Raw genomic sequence first — 26,844 nt, 5'->3', positions numbered from 1 at the left:
GAAAAATTTAAGCATGGCCAATCATAGTGAATATTCACTATTTACTAACCACAAAACCCCAAGTAATAGTCTTTTCCGCTAATTTTAGAAACTTACTTTTCCAAGGTAAAAATTCTCCACCTCTTACTACTTATGTTAATTATATAGTTCTACCATTCTGAACACTTACACACTGGTGCTCTAAATCACCCCTCATCAGGGTTTAGAACATAAAATAATTTAGATCACTTCCTTAAAAATGAGGACACTGACTAAATTAAGTTCCAGTTTCATTCATGATTTGTTAGCTGTTCTCATGCAATGAAAGTACAGCTGACCCATGAACAACGAGGGGTTAGGGGCACTGACAGCTCCCTGCAGTCGAAAATCCAAGTCTAATTTGTAGTCAGCCCTACGTATCTGCAGTTCCACATCCCTGGATTCAACCAACTGTGGACACAGTACTGCGGTATTTGCTACTGAAAAATGTCTGTGTATAAGTGGACCCGAGCAGTTCAAATCCATGTTGTTCAAGGTTCAAGTGTACCAGAGAATGTCAGAGTGACTAAATATCTGGCTTTCAAGTTACAGCCAACTCTGCTAAGGGTCTGACATACATCCTTGAAATTACCAAACCAAGAAAAGATTACAAGAGGAAGATAACCACTGGGTAGAAGGCCTGGGTCTCAGAGTCTTGGCTCACTCAGAGCTGGCAATGAACACAGTAGCTCTTGCTTTTTATAGGTTAGAACTTCTTTTTTTTTAAAGGTATGAAATAATCGATTTCATTTTCCATATTCTTATCCAAATCAATAAAGCTTATTTTCCCCAATTCCAATCCTTAAAAAAGGAACTTGTTTTTATGTACTTACTGGTTTATAAAACAAAACAATCCAACTTAAATCCAAATAAAGAAAATAACTACACATCAGGAATCTATGAATTTCCAAAGGATGCCTTATATTGATAACAGCATTAATGTTTTACCTGACTCATGTGGAATGGAAAACAGAAGAGTATGAGGTCCAGCGTGCTTCTCTGTACGAGTACACTTGAATCCTGCACTGAAGTACTTACTGCTTCTACCTAAAATAAGAGAGTCTTTAGTATCTATTGTCTATTACACTGGAAAATATTTACCATGAAAATGTAACAATGCTTCATTTTCTCCAAAAAATAAAAGCATGCTTCTGAGCTTTCTTTTAAAATCACTAATTAAATGTATTTACATTGTTTTGAATAGATAAATACATTATAATGGTTTTAAAAATAAGAGTACATAGTCAAAGGTTCTCTACCATGTTTCCAACCACCCAGTTTCCTTTTTGCAAGCAACCAGTATTACTGGTGAATATTTTCTGCAAATATGATTAAATAAAAACATGCATGCATATATCCCAAACTTTGCCTTTTTCATTTAACATATTCTGAAGAGCTTTCCTTAACACTACATAAAGAGCTTCATTTTTTTTTTTTATAGCCAAAGAAATGCTTCCCTTCATAGGTAAATCTTAATTTATTTAACTAGGCTTCTAATGCTGGACATTTATATTGTTTGCAACCATTCATTATTGTAAATAATGTTGCAATATAGTTATGTAATGTACAAACACACCTGTAGGCTAAATCCTTCAAAGTAGACTTGCCAGATCTTGGGACATATGCAGTTGCAATTTAAATAGTGTAATGCTTTCTCTTAAGGTTATGTATATTTATAGTCTCACCAGCTATGTGTGACAATTTGTTTTTCCTGTTTATCCATGCATTTTTTGTTTTTGCCAATTTGATATATGAAAACTGGTATCTTATTAGAATTTTAAAAATTATTTTTATTTCCTTTAGGTTAAGTACCTGTTCAAATCCATTTTCCTACTTGACTGTTAATATTTACTTATTTATAGTAGTTCTTTGCATAATAAAGAGGCTAGTCCTTCGTAGTAAATAGTTTACCAATTATGGCACTTGTTTTTTGAAGAAATTTTAAAAAATGACTTCTTTAAAGCTATCATGAAGTCATTAAAAGGAAATGCAACAATACACGTGGAAAATAGTTTGGTAGTTTCTTATAACCTTAGAACATAATTTAGTAGAAGAAATTGTAGGAGTAAGTCTATTTGACCTTAGATTAGACACTATTTCTTAGGTAATATCTAACACCAACAGCACAAATGATAAGAAAACAGATAAATGAGATTTGATCAAAATTATAATTTCTGTGCTTCAAAGGGCACTATCAAGAAAGTGAGGAGATAATCCATAGAATGGGAGAAAATATTTTTAAATCATACATATGAAAAGAATTTAATTCCCAAGTATATAAAGAACTCCTACAACTCAACAACAAAAAGAAAAATAACCCAATTTAAATAATGGGCAAAGAATATGAATAGACATTTCTCCAAAGAAGATATAAAAATGGCCAATAACCACAAATATGTTCAACATTATTAGTTATTAGGGAAACTCAAATCAAAATCACAGTAACACTTCACACCCAATAGAACAGCTATAATAAAAAAGACAGCCATTAACAAGTATTGAAAAGGGCGTGGAAAATGGGAACCCTTATATATTGCTAATGGAATGTGAATTAGTGAAGAAGTCATTTTGAAAAAGTTTGCCAGTTCCTTAAAAAGTTAAACAGAGTTACTATATGACCCAGTAATTCCACTACTAGGTGTATACCCAGAAGATATGAACTTCTGTCTACGCAAAAACGTATACATGAAAGCTCATAAAGAATTATTTATTAAATTTATTTAAAAAGTAGAAGCAACCCAAGCTGTAATCAACTGATAGATAAAATGTGTTATGTCCATATGATAGAGTTTTACTCAGCTATAAAAAGGAATAAAGTATCGATACATGCTTCAATATGAATGAATCTTGAAAATAGTATGGTAAGTAGAGAAGCCATTCATAAAAGGCTACGTATTATATAATTTCATTTATTTGAAATGTCCATAATAGGCAGATCTATACAAAGAGAAAGCAGATTAGTGGTTGCCAGGGACAGGAGTGAGGAAGAAATGTAATGAGATTAATGGGTATGGGGTTTCTTTCCAGGGTTATGAAAATGTTCTCAAATTAGATAGTGGTGGTAGTTATACAACTCTGTGAATATTTTCAAAACAACTGAATTTTAAAATTCAATAGGATAAATTTCACAGTATGTGAATTATCTCAATAAAGCCATTACTAAAAAAGAGTTAAACACTTATCTACCATATGAACCAGGAATGTCATCCCTAGGTATTTTCCAAGAAATAAGAACATATGTCCAAAGAAATAACTGTATGCAAATTTTTGTATTAATTTTATTCATAACTGCCCCAAACTAGGAAGAATAAACAAACTGTGGTACATTCATACAATACTACATAGCAATTTAAAAGAACTACTGATACATGCAAAAACACGGATGATTCTCAAGTGTGTTACACAAAGTGAAGGAAACCAGACAACAGCTAAAACTGTATGATTCTATTTATGCAACATTCTGTAAAAAGCACAGCTAAATGAATAGAAAATAGGCCAGTGTTTACAAGGGCTTGTGAGTGATTAATCACAATTAAAAAAATTAAAAAAAAAATGACCTTTGAGTGTTTCTTTGTTTTTGACTCCTTGCTCATTTTTAAGGGTACAACACTATAGAGATAAAAGGTTTCCTCCTGTTCTTAATCTTGAAGTTAAAAACTATAAGTAAGCAATCAGTGTGATTTTTGCAACTATCTTTCACCATCTGCTTTAGTAATACAACCTCCTGCACAGTCCCATACAGAATATGGTTATCACTTTGTCCGAAATTTGATTCTCCCATGAAGAGAAGCTATGATCCAAGAGAAGGTCCACTTCAGAATAACAGAATGAATGTGACTATGTTAACAGTGGTCTGATCAGTTAGCAAGAAAGTAATAAAGATCATTTATTTGCTTGAATAACAGATGATGGAGATAATACGTAAATAATAATTCCTTTTCCACGAAAAAATTGAAGCTTTTCGAAATAATAATTAATAACTATTTTGGTCTTTAAGTTTCCTTGATTAAAAATGTAAGCTCCATGAAAAAAGGAACTTTGTTTGTCGGTACCTAGAACTGTGAGTGTGTCTGGCTATACAGAACTATTAGTTACATGAGCAACCACAAAGAGACCTACCATTAGCTCAATATCACTGCCAATTATATAAAGCTGATCTTCCATGGAAAGCTTCCTGTTCAAATGGGCGAGAACATACGTGATTCCAGGTAAACGCACAGCAGGACTGGTGAGAAGACTCCCCCAGAGGGCACTGTAGAATGCTGACTGGTCCACTGCTGCAGCCACCTTTTCCAGGAGTGTGTTTGTTCTGAAGGACAAAATAAAGTGGTTTAAAAAGGGAAACGTTTAGTTTCACTTTGTTAAACCTAAATCATTATCCTCTTGCAGAATGGTATGAAAGCATCTGGGCCATGGTCACATGTTCCACGCTGGACACAAGTGTGACAGAAGATAGACTACTGAGTCAGAGAACTGGATTTAAGTCCTGGCTCCACCATTTACGAGCTGTGTAATTTAGGGAAACCAGTTAATCTTTCTTCAGTTCAGTTTCCTCATCTGTAAAATGAAGATAACAACAAAAACACCTCCACAAGTACCATCTAACTCAGTGGGCTAATAAACCCATATACATTTTAGTTCCTACTAATCTATAGCAGAACTTATCTTCTGATTTTCTACAAAATCTTAAAGGATATTCCTAAATATTTCCTTCTCTTTGAAATCACATTATGTAATTCACAACATGAATTAGACCTATGACAAAATCAAACATGTATTATTGCCTTATTAAGACCTACCTTTAGAGATCAGTTACTTTTCATTTGTTTTAAACATAAGATAAACAATGTAATACACAAAAATTTATTACATTGTCATAGCAAACAGCAAAACATAATGCTATGGTCTGAATGTTTGTGTTTCCTCAAAATTTATATGTTAAATAAAACCTAACCCCTCAAAGTGATGGTCTTGGAAGGTGGAGCCTTTGGGAGGTGCCTAAGTCATGAGGGTGGAGTCCATATGAAGAATAGTGTTTTTATGAAAGAAATCCCAACAGAGCTCCATAGCCCCTTCTATATGTGAGGACACAGGCAAAAGTGTCTGGCTGTGAACCAGGAAGTAGGTTTTCACCAGAACATGACCATGCTGGCACCCTGATCTTGGACTACCAGCCTCCAAAACTATGAGAAATAAATTTCTGAATTTATTTCTGAATTTCTGAATTTTTGAAAATGAATTTCTATCCAGGTTGTGGTATTTTGTTACAGCAGCCCAAAGGACTAAGACACATAACAAGATAAATCATAGAAATATCACAGTCATAAATATCATTATTCAATTTCTATGTTAAAATTTTAATTGTAACTAACAGTTATAAAATGGTATTGAATCATGCTTCTCTTAGGAGAATTAATATAATAATGTACTTGAATAAATTATTTAAAATCAGTAAGTGTATTCATAAAAATAAATTTCATGTTTTCTATTTCTGCCACCTTAATTCATAATTTCCTTCTTGGTAAGAATATCAGTAATATAGATATTAAAGATACTTAATGCCATCAAGTATTGTTTATCACTATTAACTTCCAAAGAAATAATAAAGGATTAAAACAGATCAAATCATTTTCTTTGAAGAGTTAAAATATCAAGAGTATCATGTAAACAGCTATTGAAATAGCACTGCCCTTGGTGCTAGGCCATTTTCCACCATTAACAATTTAAAAATTGATGGCACATGGCCCAATTTCCCATTCTTATTAATTTAAATATCCTATCTATTGTGTTAGTATTTTAAATTAGGGGTTACAATTTTTGGAGTGACATATGAGCTAGGCCCTGGATTAAGTGATTTCAATATTACAGTAACACAATGAAATAAGTATCATGCTTTTTTATAGATGAGGAAACTGAATAAAGTTCAGAAATGGGGAACAGTTTTCCTAAGCTCACACAGTGTTGAACCAGGATTTGAACCCAGTTCTTCCACCTCCCAAGTCTGTGCTCTTAATACCTAGCTAAAATTTCAGTGTGATACACAGACTAGATGTACTACAATTAATTTTTTTGCTATGGAAATTGGAAATCTTCAGGTGATACATTGAAGTGTTTAGAATAATTAGTTTCTACGATACTAATTATTACTGATTTAAGGATGCTTGCTGACAAATCCATGACTGATTACTTAGCTGCACAGTAACAGTACCATCTTACCTCTCATAGTACTCTGATCCTTCTTCTAAGCCAGGAAGAATACCAGTTAGCAATCCTTGTAGACCAGGCTTCAGTGTTTTACCCAAAGGCAGATAATACATCTCATATAAACTGAGCAACGTTGGTTTCACTGACATGGCAGCATTTGCAAGAAGAGGAAATAGTCCAGAACTATTCAAAAACAAACAAACAAAAGCAGGGGGCAAAATAACTACAAAATATTAATTCATATGTACCTACATGTGTGTATAAATCTTTTATTTTTTATGACATAGTAACTTATAGTGCTCAGCTTAAAATGACATCCTATATAGTGATGACTTCTATATCCATTAAATCAACCCAGGTCCTCACCTGAGCTTCACAGTCATAATGCAAGTGGCTACCTAGCTGTTTCACAAGGTCTTCAAATTTCACAGCTCATAAACAGAATTCTCCCTCTTTCCCCCACAAAAACCTGATCCTTCCCCTGTAATTTCCATTTCAAAACATGGCATCACTGTCTACCTACTTGATCAAAAGCTATACATCTAGGAGTGATCCTTGATTCTTTAAAAAAAAATCTTCTACTCTAACTTGCAATCAGTCAAGTTCTCTCTCCAAGTCATTCTTCTAGATATTTTTTGGATACAATAAATTCTCTCCATTTCCACCGATATTTCCTTAGAAGAGACCACCATCATATCTCAATCATCACATCTTACCAAGTACTGCTTTAGTATTGCCCTGAAGCAGCTGTTCTCAATAAAACCTTTCACTGGTTTCCTGTTGCCTTTAAGGTAGTCTAACTGCTAAATGTGGCTTTTCACATCTTGCTACTATATACCTCTGCACAGCCCTTGTATGTTCACCAATTTCACTCCTGCATCCTCTGCTCCAGCTACATTGAAGAATTCCTCTCAAGTTCATTTTACAAACTTTCATGCTCTCTTTAGTGTCCAGGCCTTTGCACATGCTCTGACAGATGTAATTCCTGCTCCCTTACATCCTCCTTGTTATCTGGATGATTTCTAGGCTTTCAGGACTCAGCCTAAGCCGATTCCCTGAGAAGACTGTCTCTTAATTAGGCTAGGTTACACTCCCTATTTGATGTTCCCGTAGTATCCAATACTTACTTATTCTAATAAGGAATTCTGTTCTCATTAACAATAAGTAATTCTATTGCTGTGGTAATAATAAGTAATGCTATTCCTCACAGTAAGAGGAACCATCAACAAAGTGAAAAGACAACCTACAATGGGAAAAAATGTTTGCAAACTATGTATCTGATAAGAGGTTAATATCTAAAACACATAAAGAACTTGTACAACTCAATAGCAAAAAACCAAATAACTCAATTAAAAAATGGGCAAAGAAACTGAACAGATATTTCTCCAAAGAAGATATATGAATGACCAACAGGTACACAAAGAGACTCAACATCACTAGTGATCAGGGAAATGCAAATTGAAACCGACAATGAGATATTATCTCATGCCTGTCAGAATGGCCATCATCAAAAAGACAAGGGATAACAAATGCTGGTGTGGATGTGGAGACAAGGGAACCCTAACCCTTGTGCACTATTGGTGGGATTGCAAACTGGTATAGCCACTATGGAAAACAGCACTGGAGGTTCTGCCAAAAATTAAAAATTCCACTTCTGGGACTATATTCAAAGGTAACAAAAACACTAACTCAAAAAGATATCTGAACCCCTATGTTCACAGCACCATTATTTATAAGACCCAAGACACAGAAACAACCTAAGTGTCCACTGATGGATGAATGGATAAAGAAGTTGTGGTATATATAAAAAATGGAATGTTATTCAGCCATAAAAATGAGGAAATCCTACTATCTGCAACCACAAGGATGGACCTTGAAGGCATTATACTAAGTGAGATAAGTCAGATAGAAAATGACAAATACTCATGATCTCACTTACATGCAGAATCTTAAAAAAAAAAAAAAAAAAACCCAAATTCATAGGAAAAGAGGCCAAATTTGTGTTTTCAAGAGGCAATGGGTGGGGGAGGGGAAATTAGAGGATGGTGGTCAAAAGGTACAAACTTCCAGTTATAAGGTGATTAAGTACTAACAATGTAATGTAAAACATGATGACTACAGTTAACACTGCCATATGATATACAGGAAAGTTGTAGGAGAGTAAATCCTAAGATTGTTCATCCTAAGGAAAATTGTTTTTCCGTTACTCTTTTCTTCTTACTGTATCTAAATGAGAAGATGAAGTTAGCTGAATCTACTGTGGTAATCATTTCACAATATATGTAAATCAAACCATCACACTGTATGTCTTAACCTTATACAGCAATGTATGTCAATTATTTCTCAATAAAACTAGGAGAAAAAAAGTAACTCTAATAGGTAATTCTGTAATACTAGAAAGTAATTACTCTGTAATACTAGAGAGCATGACTCTCTCTTTATATCCATATCCTAAGGCCCTAGAACCAAGTCATGCACTTAATGCTTAAAAGATGAATTAAGAATCTGTCTCGTTACCAGTATATACAAAAAACAGAGGTCATCTAGTGGGAACTCCATCAACTTCCTACTTTTTTGTCTTCAATTTTAGGTACAGTGTGACTTAAACGTACAGCAGCAGCCTCTTCACAGCTACCTTCCTCCAGCTACACTGCCCCACAGCCCACTGTCTGCCTTTGCCAGGGCACAGCTTTATCCCCTGTCCTTTTTCTTTCCCGTAATTTTTTTCTTCCTCCACTGACATCTTTACACTTGATCTTAGCTAAAAGGCTGAGAAGCGATCCTCCACTGATATCTTTGCCTTTCAACACATTGTGCTTAAATCTTTCCCCATTATTCTAAAAAGAGAACAAATTATAACAATAACAACAAAATCCCAAAACCTTTATCTTAACTACCTACTGGCTTGAAGACGCCTTCCTATTTCAACTTTTGAGGAAAAAACAAAAGCCCTTCCCCATTTATCACCTCCCATCTGATCTTCAATCACAACACTTCTACTTCTTTTTCAAGCTGTTCTCAATACCGTCACCAATGTCTACTAACGGCTGGATTCAATCGTCTATTTTCAAAGCCTATTCTGTTTCATTTGCCTGTAATATTTGATATTATTAACCGCAACTTTCTCTCGAAACTCTTTTCCCTTTTGGCTTCCAGGTGAGTTCTGTCTCCTGTACATTTTCTATCTCTGATTCTTCCTGTTACTTTTCACTATTTTCCTCCATCTGCCCTTTAAATAATGTGACTCCTAAATAATCAGAGAATAGTCTCATAACTCCCCCCACCTTATTATTCACAATGTACTGGATGACCTCAATCATTTGCTTGGCTTCAACTACCGCCTAAATGCTGACTTCTCTAAAATTTTTCTTTAGCCTGAGGTCCACATTTGTATTACCAAAAGTTTACTTTAAATGCCCATTTAAAATTTTAAAGTATTCAAGTTGAATGTCTAGCTTTCCTAGTAACACTCTGTGTACTGTATCACATTAAAAAAAAATTAAGCTTAAAGATGCAACATGGTATTTCATTATGCAATAGGTTATAGAACTTGAGAAGTATTTGTATTTAATTATGTTAAACCTTAAGATTAAATAAATTACCTAATAAAAAATAAGAAGTCCAACATTAATATAAACTTTAGTTTTTAAATTAGCTATACTTCTAAAAAAGGATAGAATAAGAATATAATTTTACTCCATAAGGTTAGAGAAGCAACAAATGTGCTTGATTTCTTTGCTGGGGTTGTGTTGTCATTAGATGCCATGCCTTAGGATTTTGCTGTATTTTAGAGGGAGAATATTCTTCCAGAATTCTCGTAGTAATAGAGACTACTCAATATTTGTCCAAAGCTATTTTACATTATGATTACACAACAAGAATCTAAGCAGACCTTTTTGTCTGTCTGCATAGTTTACTCATATTTAGTTATAATGTTATTTCTTATAAGAAGTGGAGCAAAGTGATTACTAGTTACTATCAGAATGGTCTTTCATGACTATCTTAATCATTTACACTATTTCTTCAGCTATATTGTAAGCTCTAGGAGTCTATGAATGGGTTTCTTTTTTTCATCATTATATTCCCTTGTGCCTAGTACAGTACCTGCCTCATGGTTGGTACTCAATTGTATGTTGAATAAAATGAATAAATGTCATAAAAAAATAATTTTACTCCGTAAGATATGTGTGTATAAGAATGTCTGCTACTTAATAATGATACTCAAAATTACTATTTTTATATAATATACTGCTAATAAAATCTAATATACTGCAACTTTGTAAAGTAACTTTTTTATATAAGTTTTTATATTATATGAAATGTATTACCTATTAGAATTATTTTTATAATATCAAAGTATAAAATAAAATATTTATTGTTATATAACAGTTTTTAAATACATTTTTATATATAATTGGACACGCATATGCAAAAGAATGAAATTAGACCCCTATCTTATACCACTCACAAAAGTAAACTCAAAATGGATTAAAGACTTCAACATAAGACCTGAAACTATAAAACACAGAGAAAAAGCTCCTTGACAATGGTCTTGGCAATGATTTTCTGGGATATGAAACCTCAAGTACAGGCAATAAAAGCTAAAAAACAGAACAAAAGTGGGACTACATTAAACTAAAAAAAGCTACTGCACAGCAAAAGACAATCAATAAAAAAGGCAATCCATGTAGTGAGAGAAAATATTTGCAAACCGTATATCTGATAAGGTGTTAACATCCAAAATATATGAGATTCATACAACTCAAAAGCAAAAACCCAAATAATTCAATGTAAAAAATGGGCAAAGGACGTAAATAGATACTTTTCCAAAGAAGATGTTCAAATGGCCAACAGGTATATGAAAAGGTGCTCAACATCATTAATCATTAGGGAAACACAAATCAAAATCACAATGAGATAGCATCACACACCTCTTAGGATGGCTATTATCAAAAGACAAGAGAGAAATACCAGTGAGGAAGTGGAGAAAGGAAAATCCTTGTACTTTGTTGGTGGGAAAACAAACTGGTACAGCCACTGGGGAAAACAGTATGGAGTTCCCTCAAAAAATTAAAAATAGAACTATCAGATGATCCAGCAATCCGATTTCCTGATATATATCCAAAGGAAATGAAATCACTGTCTTATAGAGATACCTCTACTCCCATGTTCACTGCAGCATTATTTACAATACCCAAGATATGGAAACAACCTTAGCATTCACTAACAGATGAAAGGATAGGGAAACTGTGATACACACACAGAATGGATTATTCAAACATGAAAAAGAAAGAAATCTTGCCGTCTGTGACAACATGGACAGACCTTGAGGGCATCATGCTAAGTGAAACAGTGAAATAAGTCAGACACAGAAAGACAAATACTGTATGATTTCACTTAAACGTAGAATTTTTAAAAATCCAACCTCATGGAAATAGAGAACAAATTGGTGTTTGCCAGAGCTGGAGGGTGGAGGTGGAAGAAATGAATGAAGGCGGTCAAAAAGTACAAACTTCTAGTTATACGATGAAAAAGTCCTGGGGATATAATGTACAGCATGGTGACTATAGTTCTAACAATACTATATTGTATATTTGGGAGTTGTTAAGAGTGTAGATCTTAAAAGTTTTCATCACAAGAAAAAAAGTTGTAACTACAAAGTGATTGATGTGTTAACTAAATTTATGGTAACCATTTCACAAAATATAAATATATATATCAAATAAGTATACCTAAAACTTATACAATGTTGTATGACAATTACATCCCTAGAAGAATGAGGAAAAAAATTCACATTTATATGAAAAAAGAGAGCGAAAGAATTAGTGATTTAGAAACTAGGTAAGAGGAAATATTCCACAACAGAGCAGAGACCAAAAATTTGAAAATAAAGGAGACGATAAAATCTGAGGAAGTCAGAATGACAAGTTCAAATGTATCTTTAATCATAGTTCCAAAAAAAGGAAGAGAGAATACATGGAATAAAGACATAAAGAGATTCCAGAACTGATGAAAGGCATTGAGTCACAGATTTTTAAATTCCACTGAATCCCAATCAGGATAAATAAAAAAGGTATCTACTTCTAAATACATTGCAGTAAAACTGCAGAGTACTAAGGACAAAGATGTAGAGGAAGAGCTATTTCATATAGGGTAAATAGGCAAGTCTTCTCTGAAGAGTTGCTATTTGATCAGAGACCTGGATTAAAGCAATACAGGGTGAGGGAAAAGCAAAGAAAATGAGGAAGAATAAGCAAAAAGACCTATGTCACTGAAAGGCGTAAACTGGATAGAGAGTGGTAGGAGCTGGTGGTCACTGACACAGCCTTGGCCAAAGTATGTACAGTCTTAGTAGCCATAGTAAAGTCTTTAAATTTTATTTTTAAGTGACAGGAGGAAGTCAATGGACATTTTTAATGGAGGAATGACATTATCTACTTAACGTGTTAAAAATTTACTCTGGTACTATGCAGAGAAAAAGATGCAAGAGGATAAGAACAGATACTACATGACTATTAGGAGGCCAGTAACAAAGACTAGGCTAGAGATAGTGCTTACTTACTGTGGATGCTGCCAGTGAGGGTAAGGAGAAGTAGATGTATTGGGGGCCTATATAGAAACAGTAGCTAACATTTTTTTTCATTCTTTTTTTTTTTATTGAAGTATAGTCAGTTTACAATGCTGTGTCAATTTCTGGTGTACAGCATAATGCTTCAGTCATACATATATATATATTCATTTTCATATTCTTTTTCTTTATAGATTACTACAAGATACTGAATGTAGTTCCCTGTGCTAGATAGTAGAAACTTGTTGTTTATCTATTTTATAAATAGTAGTTAGTATCTGCAAATTTCAAACTCCTAATTTATCCCTTCACACCCCCTTTACTCCCTGGTAACCATAAGTTTGCTCTCTATGCCTGTGAGTGACAGTAGCTAACATTTATGGGGCACTTACCATATGCTGCACATTGTTCTAAGTGCTTTACATATATTAACTCTTAATTCTATTAATGATCCCATGAAATTGATAATCTTATTCCCATTTTTGCTGATGAGAATACACACAGAGAGGTGAAGAAAATGGCCCAAGATCATAGAGTGAGTTAGCTATGAAGACAAATTTTTTGACTCCACTGCCTCTGCTCTTAACCACAATGAGACAGAATGCTTAGTGACAGAGTGCATATGAGAGGAAGGAGAATATGGGCAAAGAAAAAGATATTGGGTGTAACTGTGAGATTTCAGGTGTAAATGGATGGATGGTGGTGCCTTTAGTGCACTGCAGATGGCCAGGTTGATGGGAGGTGAGTTTAGTTTGGAGCAGGTTGAGCTTCAGTTGCCTTGAAAGATACACACAGAGATGGCAAGTAAGCCAGGAGTTTAAAGCAGAAGTCAACACTGGTGGACTGAGCTGGGAGTCAGCATATAAAAGATAAATCATGGGCTTGGATAAGCATGCCCAAAGAGAGAACAGAAAGTGAAAACACAAGGTATGGGACTAAGCAAGCCTTAAGAGACTCCATATGTAGAATTCAGGGAAAGGAGAAAAGGCTGGTAAAGGAGATTTAGAATGTAACAGAACTGAAGAATGTAGTATCACAGAAGCCAAGAGAAAAGGACTATTACAAGAAGAAATGATGTTGAAAGTTGCTGAGAAATCAAGGTATCTTTTTTCTTCCCCCTCAGGGTAGTTCTCTAGGTTAAAAAGGTAGAATGTACTGTAGTCTCAACAACTTCCAATGTAAACTTTTCAAAAATGACATCTAAGAAGAAAAAAATCTTGTATTAGGAAATAGTCTCAATTTTTCTGAAGTATGTATTTATCAAAGCATTTAAGATTGAGATCTGAAAACTTTCATTTAGAAGTTTTCAATTTTTGTAGCTTTTACTGCAAAAAGCATAAAATAGTTAAAACATATTTTATTTACAAGCAAATAGACAGTAAAATTTTTCTCACCTATATAAAAAAAGATCTTTGGCAAGTCGCTTAGGTCCAATGATTTTGAAGATAATTTCGTATGTTTCAAGTGCCTTCCGGTGAACTCCACCTGGTAGTGCTGGATGTAGACATTGAGCTAGGCGTTTGCCTATGGTCAGCTTTTTGGGTACTACTTGGTACTTTGCATTATTCTGTAAAACCTTGAAGAAAACATTTTAATTCAATTGAGGAAAAAAATTACTTTTTCTTGTTATTTCCATTTTCTAGCACAGTATTACCAAAAATCCTCATAGGACTTCTTTACACCCTAAAAAAGTTATAAAGGATGCCAAAAAAAACCTTTTGTTTTTGTCACTTATAGCTATCAATAATACTAGATTTAAAATTAAAACTAGAACTTAAAAAAATCTATTACTTTGTTTAAAAAAATAAACTCATTACATTTTAACAGAAATAACATGTTTATGAAAAATAACAGTATTTTTCAAAACATATTTGTTCAGAAGGAAGGCATTGTTGTAGATTTTTGCAAATCTTGAATGTCACTCAACCGTCAACCTATTTTTGGTACACTGTTTGAAATCTGTGAAGAAAATCAAACTTCAACGTAGACACATAGTATAGCAAATAATTCTAATGCTAACAAGAATATATATGAAATTATAATTGCCCGTTTGTTTTTACTGATTTCCCAATTGGACCAAATCCATGTTGCTGTATTTATTCAACCACATTTCTTTAGAGACAATGGTCAAGGTAGAATTTATAGAAGATTTTATCTCACAAACCACCCAAAGGAGATTAATTATTTAAGTAATAAAAGACTTAAAAATGTAGTACATGTAAGTATTATGGTAAAATGCTGATAGACTACTACAAAATGAACACTTAGAATGAATACAGTATAATACACTAGAACTGTAATAAAGATGAAATACAAAAGTCCTGTATTTAAAAAAAAATGAAGAACTGAGGTTAAAATATATAAAAATGATCTAATCTACCAAAGGCAGTACAGAATAGACAACAATAGACATTCCAGTTCATAAAAAAAGTCAAGGGTCTGAGGTCCACTTAGATACAGCACTTTCAATGTTTTTCCCACTACAAGTCTTCAATTCAGTTTTAAATTGGATGTAATGAATATAAATAAAATTAGATCTATGACTACAAAGCAAATTAAGGGCAAAACACCAATAGGAATTCAGCTACAAAAAATTTTTATTCTTTCAAACTGGATGCTTTCCATTTCTAAAATATTAATTTGAATTTTGAACATAGAAACAAAGTCAGTATGTACACACATTTTAAAAAATATAATTATTTTACCAGAAATACCTCTGTAGAAGGAAATTTAATGATCTGTGACACAAAAATTTCAATAAAGAAATTCTAATACCAAATAATTTTTTAAAAAGCAAAATATAGCACAATTTTCTAAAAACATTTGAGTTAGAAAACTTGTATAAATGAGGTGAAAATTTCGTATATTAATAAACAATAAAATTTAAAACATATTTAAAGTACCTTCAACAAATTTTATATATATATATATATATTCATTCTTTGCTTTGTTGTTTCACCATGATTTTAGGTAAGTTTCATTAATGTCTTGCATATCCTACTTTGTGTTATCTGGTTACAGTGAAATCTGTTTTTGTGAATATTGGTTAACTATAAAAAAACTACTTGTGCACTTAATTAGGCAAATTAATTTCCATAATTAAATGAATTGCTTTAAAAAATAGTTCCTACTAAGTCTTCAGAAAGAGACCCTTTAGAACAAGAAAGAATCTAACCACCTTTAAACAAATTTCTACTTTTGGATGCAATTTCTTGGGGATGTTGCAAAAATTTTGAGAATTTCTCAAACCTCAAATGATAAATGTTAAAAGTTAACACATCAAACAGAAGTTTGTGCCTCTAATTTTAAGATAAATCCTTGGCACATTGAAAATGAAAGTTCTTTTGTAAGATGTTGGGGTAATTATGCATAGTAAGTATGAGGTTGAAAACTAGTGTCCTTGGTATGTATTTTAAGACAAATTTCTTTCCTAATAATTGTATGCTAAGCTCTTTGACATTAGAATAGTTACTGGAAGAGCTCGCCTTTCCTATCTGCTCCCCTAGTCCATTTATTATGTAGAAGCATTCGTATTCAGTAACAGCTATTAAAAACAAATCCAAAAAGCCCCAAAATTAAAACTATGGATGTGAAGTGAGAAACTGTCATCTAAATTGGAGAAGAAAGGGCTACGAGTTGATCAGTGATGCCACCATTACAGGAGCGAATAGAAGCCAGACATGTCAAGAAGGATCATTCAAGGCCAACTCCAAGGCTTAAGCAACTGCTTGTCACTTTTGTAGAAAGTACTGACTACAAGAATTGCCTGGATATGAAATGTTTCCTTACTGCTACACACTGTTTAGAAAGGACACAGCAGTTACTGCTTTCCATATGCAGTAATTCATTCTGCCACCAGGAACTCCAGAACCACATCTGATGCTCAATGACAAACGTATTAGCCCTCATGGTTAGCATATTTGCCCACTAGTCTTGTGTTTATAGGTAATAATGGAATAACTGTATTTTTCAAGAACTGTTGTTGTTTTGGCCTCAAAAAAAAAAAAAAAAAAAAGACCACCCAGGCTCATGAAGTAAAATAGCAGAATCAAAAGTAATTCTGAGGTTTAGCTATGTTTTTAAATTCTTTACTTCAAGGTTTAGAGAAATCCAGTAAGTACAGCTGCAGATTTCTGATTTTTGCTCCTTTTTATGAAAGTAAGTAAGAAAGACATACCTTATTAAGTTTTCCAAGTGCCGATATCAAATCTGCCCATTCACTGGAGTATTCAAAATTCTTCAGTGCTTTGTCAATTGCAGCTACATAGTTTCTGTATTTGGAGTCACTCAGTAACTCCAGCTCTTCTGTGTTCATCCTCCCACAGCGTCCCACTAGAGACCAATTCCAAAGTCATGTAAAATCATTACCTACAAAAAAGTTTGCAGGAGGAACCAAAGTTACAAAGTAAAGTATTAAAATGGGTTCTGAGTTAACAGCTAACTTTAAAATGTTAACTTGATTTAGAAGTGGTCAAAATTCTAGTCAGTTATGTAGGGACATGGAAGTATTCAAAGACAGCTTCAAAGATACCTACTCACGTGTTCCTTTCCCAGGAACTGGGAATTGGCTGTGAGAACTTAGGGATTTATAAAAGACTAAGACATATTCCCAAATCTATTTCAGTTTAGAAATGTTTTTTCTCTGTTGTATTTGCTGATAAAACATTTCTGATATAAATACTCATCTACTTTGTTTTGATCCTAAAATACGTTAAGACTGGTTAGATTAGAAACATTAAGGACATTAAAAAAAAAACCCAACAACAAGAAAAAGAGAAAGAAATGAATGACTTAGAGATCATCTTATTTTATTAAGCAATAAATGGGCATATAGTATGAAAGAACATCAGCTATTTGGAATTAATAAAACTTTTAATAAAACTGACAAGTATATGTGGTAATTTAAAATATGTCCACAAATCCTTTGATATTACTTCCAAAAAGCAGTATCTAATTCTCCAGCCCCTCGGGCTGGATTTGGGGACTCAATTCTAACAGGAATAATGAGGCAGAAGTGACAGTGTGTAATGGCCAAGACTAGATCATAAAAGCACTTCAGCTTCCTCCTTACTCTCTCTTAGATCACTACCTCTGGGGAAAGCCAGCTGTCACATCACCAGGACACTTCAAAGATCCTTGTGGGGAGGTTCCTGTGGAAGGAACTGAGGTTTTTCTGCCAACAGCCATGTGAGTGAGCCATCTCAAAAGCGGATCCATCATCCCCAGGCAAGCCTTGATTTGACTGCAGAACCAACTGACATCTTGACTGTAAGTTCATGAGAGATCCCGAGCCAGAACTACATAGCTAAGTGTCTCAAATTCATGACCTACAGAAATCTTGCTGTTTTAGGCCACTGAGTTGGGGGTGGGGGGGTAATTTGCACAGCAATAAAATAGATAACCAATACAGAATGGTAATAAGGATTTCAGGCTCAACTTAAAAACCAATGTGGCCTCTCCTTCACTTGTTTGGTATCCTCTCTGACTTTTAACTTTACCCTCTTCCCTAGAGCAGAGCTTACAGATCTGCAGAAGGGTCTAAGAATGGGCCTCAAGGGATGCCAATACAAATAAATGAGAGTTAAAAATAGTCTTCTCAACAAATGATTTGGGGTAACTGGGTATCCAGATATAAAAGAATGAAGTAGACTTCTTACTCACACCTACACAAAGGTCAACTCAAAATGAATTATAGATCTAAATGTAACAGCCAGAACTATACAACTCTTAGAAGAAAATACAGGAGTAAATCCTCATGACCTAGAAGCTAGGTCTTCTTAGAAATAACACTAAAAGCACCATAAGCAACACAACCCACAACCAAGGAAATAATAAATAAATTAGACTTCATCAAAATTAAAAACCCTTGTGCATCAAAGGATACCATCAACAAAGCAAAACTGACAAAATGCAAGAAAATATATCACCCATATTTCTGATAACGGTCTTGAACTAGGCAAAGAACTGTTACGAGTCAATAATGAAAGGACAAATATTAAAAGTGGGCAAAGAATCTGAATAAACATTTCCCCAAAGAAGATACCCAAATGGTCAGTAAGTATATAAAATGATACTCAAAATCATTAATCATCAGGGAAATGCAAATCAGAACCACAAAGACATACTTCACACACTATAGGATGGCTATAATAAAAAAGACAGTAACAAGTAATGGTAAAGATACGGAGAAACTAGAACCTTTGTACACTGCTGGTGGGAATGTAAATTGGTGTAGCTGCTTTGGAAAACAGTCTGGCAATTCTTATAAAGTTCAACATAAAATTAAATACAACCCAACAATTCCACTCCTAGGTATGGTACATATACCCAAGAGAAATGAAAATATGCCCATACAAAAACTTGTACTGAATGTTCAAAGAAGCATTATTCCTACTAGCCTAGGGGAACAACTCAAATGTCCACCAACTGATATGTGTATGAATAAAAAAACAATGGAATATTATTCAACTATAAAAAGGAACGAAGTACTGTTACACATTACAACATGGATGAACCTTGAAAACATTATGTTAAGTGAAAGAAACCATTCACAAAAGACCATATATTTATGCTTCCATTCATATGAAATGTCCAGAATAGACAAGTCTTTAGAGATGGAAGTAAATTAGTTTTTGGTTAGGGTGGCAAGGCGAATGAATTGGGGAGAAACAGAAAGCAACTCCTAATGAGAATAGGGTTTCTTCTTGGGATGACAAAAATGTTAAAATTGATTTTAAGGATGGTTACACAACTCTGTGAATGTACCAAAAACCACTGAATTATACACTTTAAAGAGGTGAATTGTATGGTATGTGAATTATATCTCAACAAAGACATACAGCTGTATATGTGTGTGTATATGTAAGACATATACATATATCTGTGTATACATTTTATGCATATGAAAATGGGCTCCAGAGATTTGTGAATTACCTCAGACTACATGCAAAATTCACACCTTACATTTTACTGGGGATATAGTCTACTTTTATAAGTCTCAAAAATAGTTTTTGAAGTAATCCTCAAAAAAGGTTAAGAATCACTACTCTAGAGAACATAAACTGTATTAGTAAAACCTGTTTGCACTGAAAAAAGCTAAAAATCTATTAATTTATTAAATCAAATTTCCCTGGCTAAGATTATGCCCCAAAGAAGCAACATATACTTCCCAATTCTCTACCTCAATTCTTTTATCCATAAAAACAAAAATAAAGACAAATCCTAAATCCCATCTTTGGAGAGAATAATCACCTTAAATATAGAGCCAGCTGACATGTGAAATTATTCACGTCAGTGTACCATATGCCAAGTACTATGTCTTAGTGCCGACTAGAGAAAATCCCTGACCTTGTGTTACTTTCCCAATTGGGAGGGGTGGGAGTTGAGAATAAGGTAATAGAAATCCTTCAAGACAATTTGCTTTTCTCTTTAAAATGGTGATATCTGACCTTAGGAGCTTAAAATAATACAAAGTTTATGAGGAAAAAACCCACTTTATCATTATATCTTCATGCTCTGGACTCTCAAAGCAACAAACCAAACATAAAGCAGTATTTTGAAGTACTCCTCTGAGAAATCCAAGATGAATGTGACATTTAAATAACTGAATCAAAAATAATCTTACTTTCCATTTCAAAATTGATTTTGTTTTACAGAAGAGTTGAATATACAATTCCTCTACTAGGACAGATGCCTTTGAAAGCAGAACTATGTTTTATACACATCTGTATTTTGCACAGCACATAATTCACAACAGTGAGGCTCAAGCTGGATTCATTCCCAGTGGTTTAAGTAAAATAGTTAAGACTGGGAATAAATTAAAAATTCTGCAGTCTGTTTTATCATCAATCTATGGTTTCAAAAATTTTTTAAAACTAGATTTAAGCATAACTATAAACAAACACACAGAAATATGTGCTTCAGATACAAAAGACGTTCTAAAACAATTAAACATTCCATAGAGCATCCAAGTTCTAAAAAGTTTTGTTTAAATGGTTATAAAAAATGAATAGTCTTAATTTCAGAGTAACTATACAAAAGATACTTTGGCTAGTTTATCACTAGCTGAGCTCTCATTTTTCCCCCCTCCTTTGCCATGAAAGGTAAGAGGAGGGCTGAAGAGAGAAATAACTCCATTTAGTATTAACAAATTCTAAAGATATAACTGGGGACTGTCCACGTATTCTATCACATTCCAAGGATATGTATGAATGAATTATTTAAAGTAGGGAAAAAACCCTACTTGTTGATCATGAAAGAAAAAGCACCTAAAAATGCTATACAGTAGATGCTTTTCCAAACTTTTTGGACTAAATGAAAAATTGTCATTCAGTAATTGTTACCATGCAACAAATGAATATGGCAATTACTGACAAATCTATTTCACTGTGGTCAAAAGTTCTGGATTTCAATGTTGACACTTTCACTAAATGATCTTTAGTAAGTCATCTATTTAACCAATTTATAAAGCTAGTTACTCCACGAAACTAGTAACTTCCCTGGAGGGCTACCAACATGGATGGAAGAAAACACCTACCAGGTATTCCCCCAACAGCGTAAGGTCACCCTGTAACCATGATGTTTTGTACTTCCCCTAATCTGACCCAATCTCAAACCTTCAAATGGTATACACTCTAGGAAACTCCAAATATGTGATCAACAGATCTTCAGCTTTTCTCTGCAGGTCTTGCCAGCTTCTGGTCTTAATTATATCCTAAGGATAAGACCTCCTTCCAAGCAGCAGAGACAGCAGCATCTTAGCTAATGTTATACATTGTGCTAACTAAATGCCAGGCACTGTTTAAATGCTTTGCATATTTTAATTCATTTAATCCTATTCGATCATGAGTCATAGGTAACTAGCATTATTATTGATCACATTAATAGATAAAGAAACAAGCACAGAAATACACATGGTACAGTTAATAAAATGGCAGAGCCAGGGATTTAAACTTAAGCAATCTGTCTTTCAAGTTCTAATTCATAACCACTACTCTTTACTCTAATGGAGACTTTTTCCTTCTTATACCTAATCCTACCTCAGGGCCAGGGAGAGGAGTGTCTTCCTTACTCCACTATACTTATCTAGCAAAATCCAACCCTGTTGAGCTCAATTATGCATAAACCCAAGGACCTGAACATTGATGGAGAGTAATTATGCACTTTAAATTGAGAGACACGAACCTGAAACACATACTCAACACTCTTCTAATCCGCTGTTTCCTATTAAGGACCTGCCTGACACAATTATTTCATAGCTTCTCTTCTCAAAGCTCTAATACCACCTTCCCTCCACCACTGCTAAAGACCAAGTAAGAAAAGAAAAAAGAACGCTCTTACATTCCCTCCAACAAATCTACAAATCTTTCTCCCCCTACTCACATATCTTCTACTTACCCTCCTGTTCTGGTAAACAAAGGACTCTCCTCCTTTTGCTGTGCTCTGATTTTTATCTCCTCTTGCCTTCTCAAGAATTCTCCCTAAATGCTTTATTGGCCTACCCTCCTCCTTCAGTACCAGTTTCTCCTGCTCTCCCAGATCATTCTCCATCAGCCTACAGATACGCCCTGGAATCTTTCATGGTCAAAAACTAAAATCCTTAGTCTCCCTGTAACCCCCAACAGGCTCTCTGGCTACCAACCCATTTCTCTGTTTTCTATTGTTACAAAACTTTTTGAAAGGTCTCTCTATACTATTTCATTTCTACACGTCCTATCCACTCTTCAGCCCACTCAAAAATGCCTCATGATAATGTTCCTCCAAGGAAACCACCTATATAAAGGTCACCAGGAAAGGGACCAAGGGTCACTTCTCTAACTCCTCATCTTAATCAATTTCTCAGCAGTACTCAATACTTTGTTCTTGGCTTCCAGGACTCTTCACTCTCAAGGTATATTCTGACTTCTCTAACCAGTCTTTCTCAGTCTATGTTGGCTTCTTTTCTGTATTCAATTTTTATTTTATTATTATTATTTTTCAAATGCTGAAGTACTTCATAGCTCAATCAGGAACTCTCCTCTCCCCTGAGTTATCTTCTCTAGTTCTACAGCTTCAAATAGCACTTAACTGATATACCCTAAATATATAACCACCTCTTCCATTCCTCTAACCGCTTAGCATCATCTCCAGCACTCCACTGAATTCTGCTTCTATTCTTGAACCCTATAGTCCATTTTCCAGAGAAGCCAGAGATCTTTTAAAAATCACATTATGTCATTATAAGAATATCCAAACTCAAGTGGGAGGGTATATGCTTAGCATGCACGAGGTTCTGAGTTCAATCCCCCCAGAAAAAAATTAAAAAAAATTTTTAAGTCAAAAAACAAGAAAGAAGAGGAAGAGAGAAATTTCTCTTGAAAAAAAGAATATCCAAACTCAAATACAGCAATGTGTTTTGTATTGCAGGGCATCTTGTATTGGCTATTCTTCATACTTGAAAATTCTTAGGTCAAACTCTCTGTGTGGCAAATTCTCTCCCATCTCCAAGTAATATCAAACCCTCAGAGAAGCCTTTCTCAAGTGGCCCATACCTGGCCCACAATCTTGACATCTACTCTAGAATATCACATGATTTCCTTCCCAGCACTTTAACTAGAGTCTGAAATTGTCCTATTTATTTGCTTGTTTCCTATCTACCCTCCCTCACTGGAATGCAAATGCCATGAAATCAGGAGCCTTATTGGACTTGTTCATTTCTGTATCAACAGTCCCATAAAACTAGCCGATACACAGTAGGCCCTCAAATGTTTTGAATGAATTAATCTATCAATGTGAAGATAGTTCACGAACCATTTTGCTTTGTTCCTCTGAGAAGTTTTGTAGAAAAGAGCAGAATTAAAGTTCTATTTTATAGCCAGTGCAGTAGCCACATGACCTCACTCCCTTCAGAGTATATTCAAAATGTCTAGCATGTGCTTTAAAAAATTGAAAGACTCTCCTAAGAACACCTATAAAAAATGTGCTATATCCAATTACATTTTAAAAATTAGCTCAGTTTAAGCATCTTTACTAAGCATAACTACTTAAATGTGGAAGATGTCATTCTCGCCCTTGTGAAAGGAAATCTATTAAGTATGATACTCACAGGGGTCAAATCTTTTAAAATTAATTACGTGCAAATCTTTGAAGAAAACTTTGACAAATAATTTTACTGTGTTTTATGTATATATTTAGCTATATTTTCACTTTTGGTTACAGTAAAAACTACACAAAATTTAAATCTAAGATATGAAAAATAACAAATCTCAGTGTTCCATCAAGGTGACAAACAGCAAACTTGATTGAATTTTGCTTCTTTTTTCCCTAGTAAATAGACATATACAAAATTATACATCTATTAAAAATAGTCTTTGAATTCTATAAAAGTTGTAACTTAAGGTTCCTTGTGTTTTAAATTAGGTGATTGTTGTGATAAATAAGCAATATGAAAAGTCATTTAGAAAACAGATAAGCATGAGCACGTATTACAACTTAAAATGATCCATTAATGGGTAGCTGGGATTCTACTGTAAGCATCAAATAGTAAATATCTATAACAGTGAACACTAAACATATGTCCTTGCGTTAAAGATAACCGTCTCGTCCCCAAAGCACACCAGGCAAATCAACATTGTCCATACATTATTCAAGATGGTAATTATAGCCACTGACACTGACTTAGTCATTACTCCACGGCAGGCATTACACTAAGCCTTTTATGCGAATTATCTCATTGATCTTCACAACAAATCCACTGAGGCAAGTCTGCTCACAGAGCCATGTACATACGGCACTTTGATGTTTGAGATTCCACAGAGACTAAGAGGGGGAACCAGGAAGAACTCTGGCAGCCTGACTCCTGGGCCTGGTCCTTAATCACTACCTTTCTGAACTATTTTTGTCACAGCTCTTAATTCTTCTGCCTGGCATATCTCTTCTCTCTTTTTCATTTTTCAAAAAGCTGTTCAGGCTGTGTAGCCTTTCTTAATTCTTAAAACTCCCCAGTTTTTAGACACTATACTTTCTTTTCCTATTGCATTTATTTAAAAAAAATAATATAAGTACATAGGATCTCTGTTGTTCCTTCTAGACCTTGACTGAAGCACAGGGACTAAAGCTCAACTCTGAATACCCCAAATCTAGCTCACTGCTCAATATTGAAAATGTTTAGGTTAAATTAAAGTATAAGGCTAAATGACTGTAAATTCTGATATAAAAGGGTTTTGTTCTCTTTTGGTTATACCCTGTAACACAGTGATTCTAATTCAATAAATGACTACAGTGGAAGGGGAACTACATATAGTTTATATAAGAAGGCAATCTACTCTCCTGAGAAAACAATTCTTCAGAGGTAAAAATAACGCTCTCAAGTGGGTTAAATCCTAGAGAGACGCACAGAGTTGGGCTGTGTGTCCAAAAACAATTATAGGTGTGGCTGACCTCAAATTAAAGATGCCCAGGCTGATGTATTCTGTTGGATCTGCGATAAGTTCTAGTTTATAAATTCTATTATTAAGCACCCAAGGGATGCTTTACAAGACCCAGTAAAAACAGGACTGCTTTTATTTTTCTCTTGGGAAAGGGAGATTAAATTTATAAGGGCAGTAAAACATGAGGGTACCAAATAATAGTTCAGAAAATAAATATTTCAAAGACGTGTCCCACATTTTCATGAAACCTGAGGGCATCACTGAAATTCAATTACATATTCCAGTTTAGTCATATCATATTTATATTAAATATATCTATAGAAAAAATGGTTGTATTGATAATCTAAAACTGAGAATCTCAAACAACTGAATTTTGGCTTTGGGACTTAAGCTTTTTTTAAACAAAACTTTTCCCCATTCTTTTTTATTGAAGTATAGTCAGCTTACAATGTTGTGTCAATTTCTGGTGTGTAGCATAATGTTTCAGTCATACATATACAGACATGTATTTGCTTTTCATATTCTTTTTCATTATAGGTTACTATAAGATATTGAATACATTTCTCTGTGCCATACAGTATAAACTTGTTGTTTATCTGTTTTATATATAGTACTTAGTATCTGCAAATCTCAAACTCCCAATTTATCCCTCCCCACCTCCTTTACCCCTAGTAACCATAAGTTTTAAACATAACTTTTTAATATTTAGCATTTGCTAATATTAAAATCTGTTTGATTTTCCTATTGATAGGGTGGGGATGAAACAAATTTTTTAGGTGGCAAGGTTAAGTCAGCCTGAAAGTAAATATCAGAATGATACACTTAAAGAAAATCTAAATTATCTAGATTTACCACATTCTGGTTTTGTTTTCAATTAGGAAAAAGGAAACATCGCTTGTTGGTTTTCTTTAATATACATAGAAGGTAAAATATGAGAAAATAATGATAAAAATGAGTGGCTACTCAGAGTGATTAGAAAGAAAAACATGAAACAAGATGAAGGCTAAGTAACTTCTGGCTATCCTACCAAGTACTTTTTAAAGCATCACTTTTCAGAAGGTATCTTTTTCAAAATAAATATGCTCATTTGCAGCTATTTTCTTCAAGCAACAATGACAAATAATGATTTTGCTTTAAACTTTGAAAGGAACTATTTTAACTAAAACAAACTACTAGAAATAAAAAGAAGCAAAATTAATCTTTACAGTACAATTAAACCCACCATATTAATTTGTTTCCAATAAAAAAATTTTATCTTTTAAAAATTAGTAACTTAACAATGTTCTCAGCATTTAAAAAATTAATGAACAATTACTACCAATTACTTTTACTATTCAATTTTAAAATAAAGACCGGCTGCTACACAAATTAACATAAAAATCCCTTCCTGTATATACTAAATAGAACAAAATTTTCTGTACTTCTGTACACTAATAAGTACAGAAAATTTAATAGCCTGGGAGAAAAGATAATTTTTTTTCCAAATGAAAAAAAATCCCACACAGTAAAGTTTATTTTCCTTTGTGAATTTCATTAGAAATGTTCCGAAAGTAAAGTCATGAATAAAACACACACACATACATACTAATTAAGATACAAATTCAATCAATGCTCATGCATATAAAAGATTTAGGATCAAAATATTAC

The 26,844-nt window shown here is 33.7% G+C and overlaps 1 protein-coding gene across 4 annotated transcripts in view; it reads right to left on the bottom strand.

Annotated features, from left to right (window-relative positions):
* The window catches only part of DOP1A (DOP1 leucine zipper like protein A), a 91,691-nt gene that overhangs the window by 54,799 nt on the left and 10,048 nt on the right, over positions 1–26,844 (bottom strand). For all 4 annotated transcript variants that reach the window (XM_032484519.1, XM_032484521.1, XM_032484522.1 and 1 more), the window contains exons 2-6: positions 16,968–17,158; positions 14,185–14,366; positions 6,235–6,405; positions 4,138–4,327; positions 967–1,065 (exon numbers count right to left, since the gene is read on the bottom strand). In XM_032484519.1, coding sequence (XP_032340410.1) covers positions 967–1,065; positions 4,138–4,327; positions 6,235–6,405; positions 14,185–14,366; positions 16,968–17,105 — 780 coding nt within the window. In that variant the 5' untranslated portion in view covers positions 17,106–17,158. The remainder of the gene's footprint in view (positions 1–966; positions 1,066–4,137; positions 4,328–6,234; positions 6,406–14,184; positions 14,367–16,967; positions 17,159–26,844) is intronic.

Source organism: Camelus ferus, chromosome 8, assembly GCF_009834535.1.
Source record: "Camelus ferus isolate YT-003-E chromosome 8, BCGSAC_Cfer_1.0, whole genome shotgun sequence".
Classification (NCBI taxonomy): domain Eukaryota; kingdom Metazoa; phylum Chordata; class Mammalia; order Artiodactyla; family Camelidae; genus Camelus; species Camelus ferus.
This window is presented reverse-complemented; position numbering and strand designations above follow the sequence as displayed.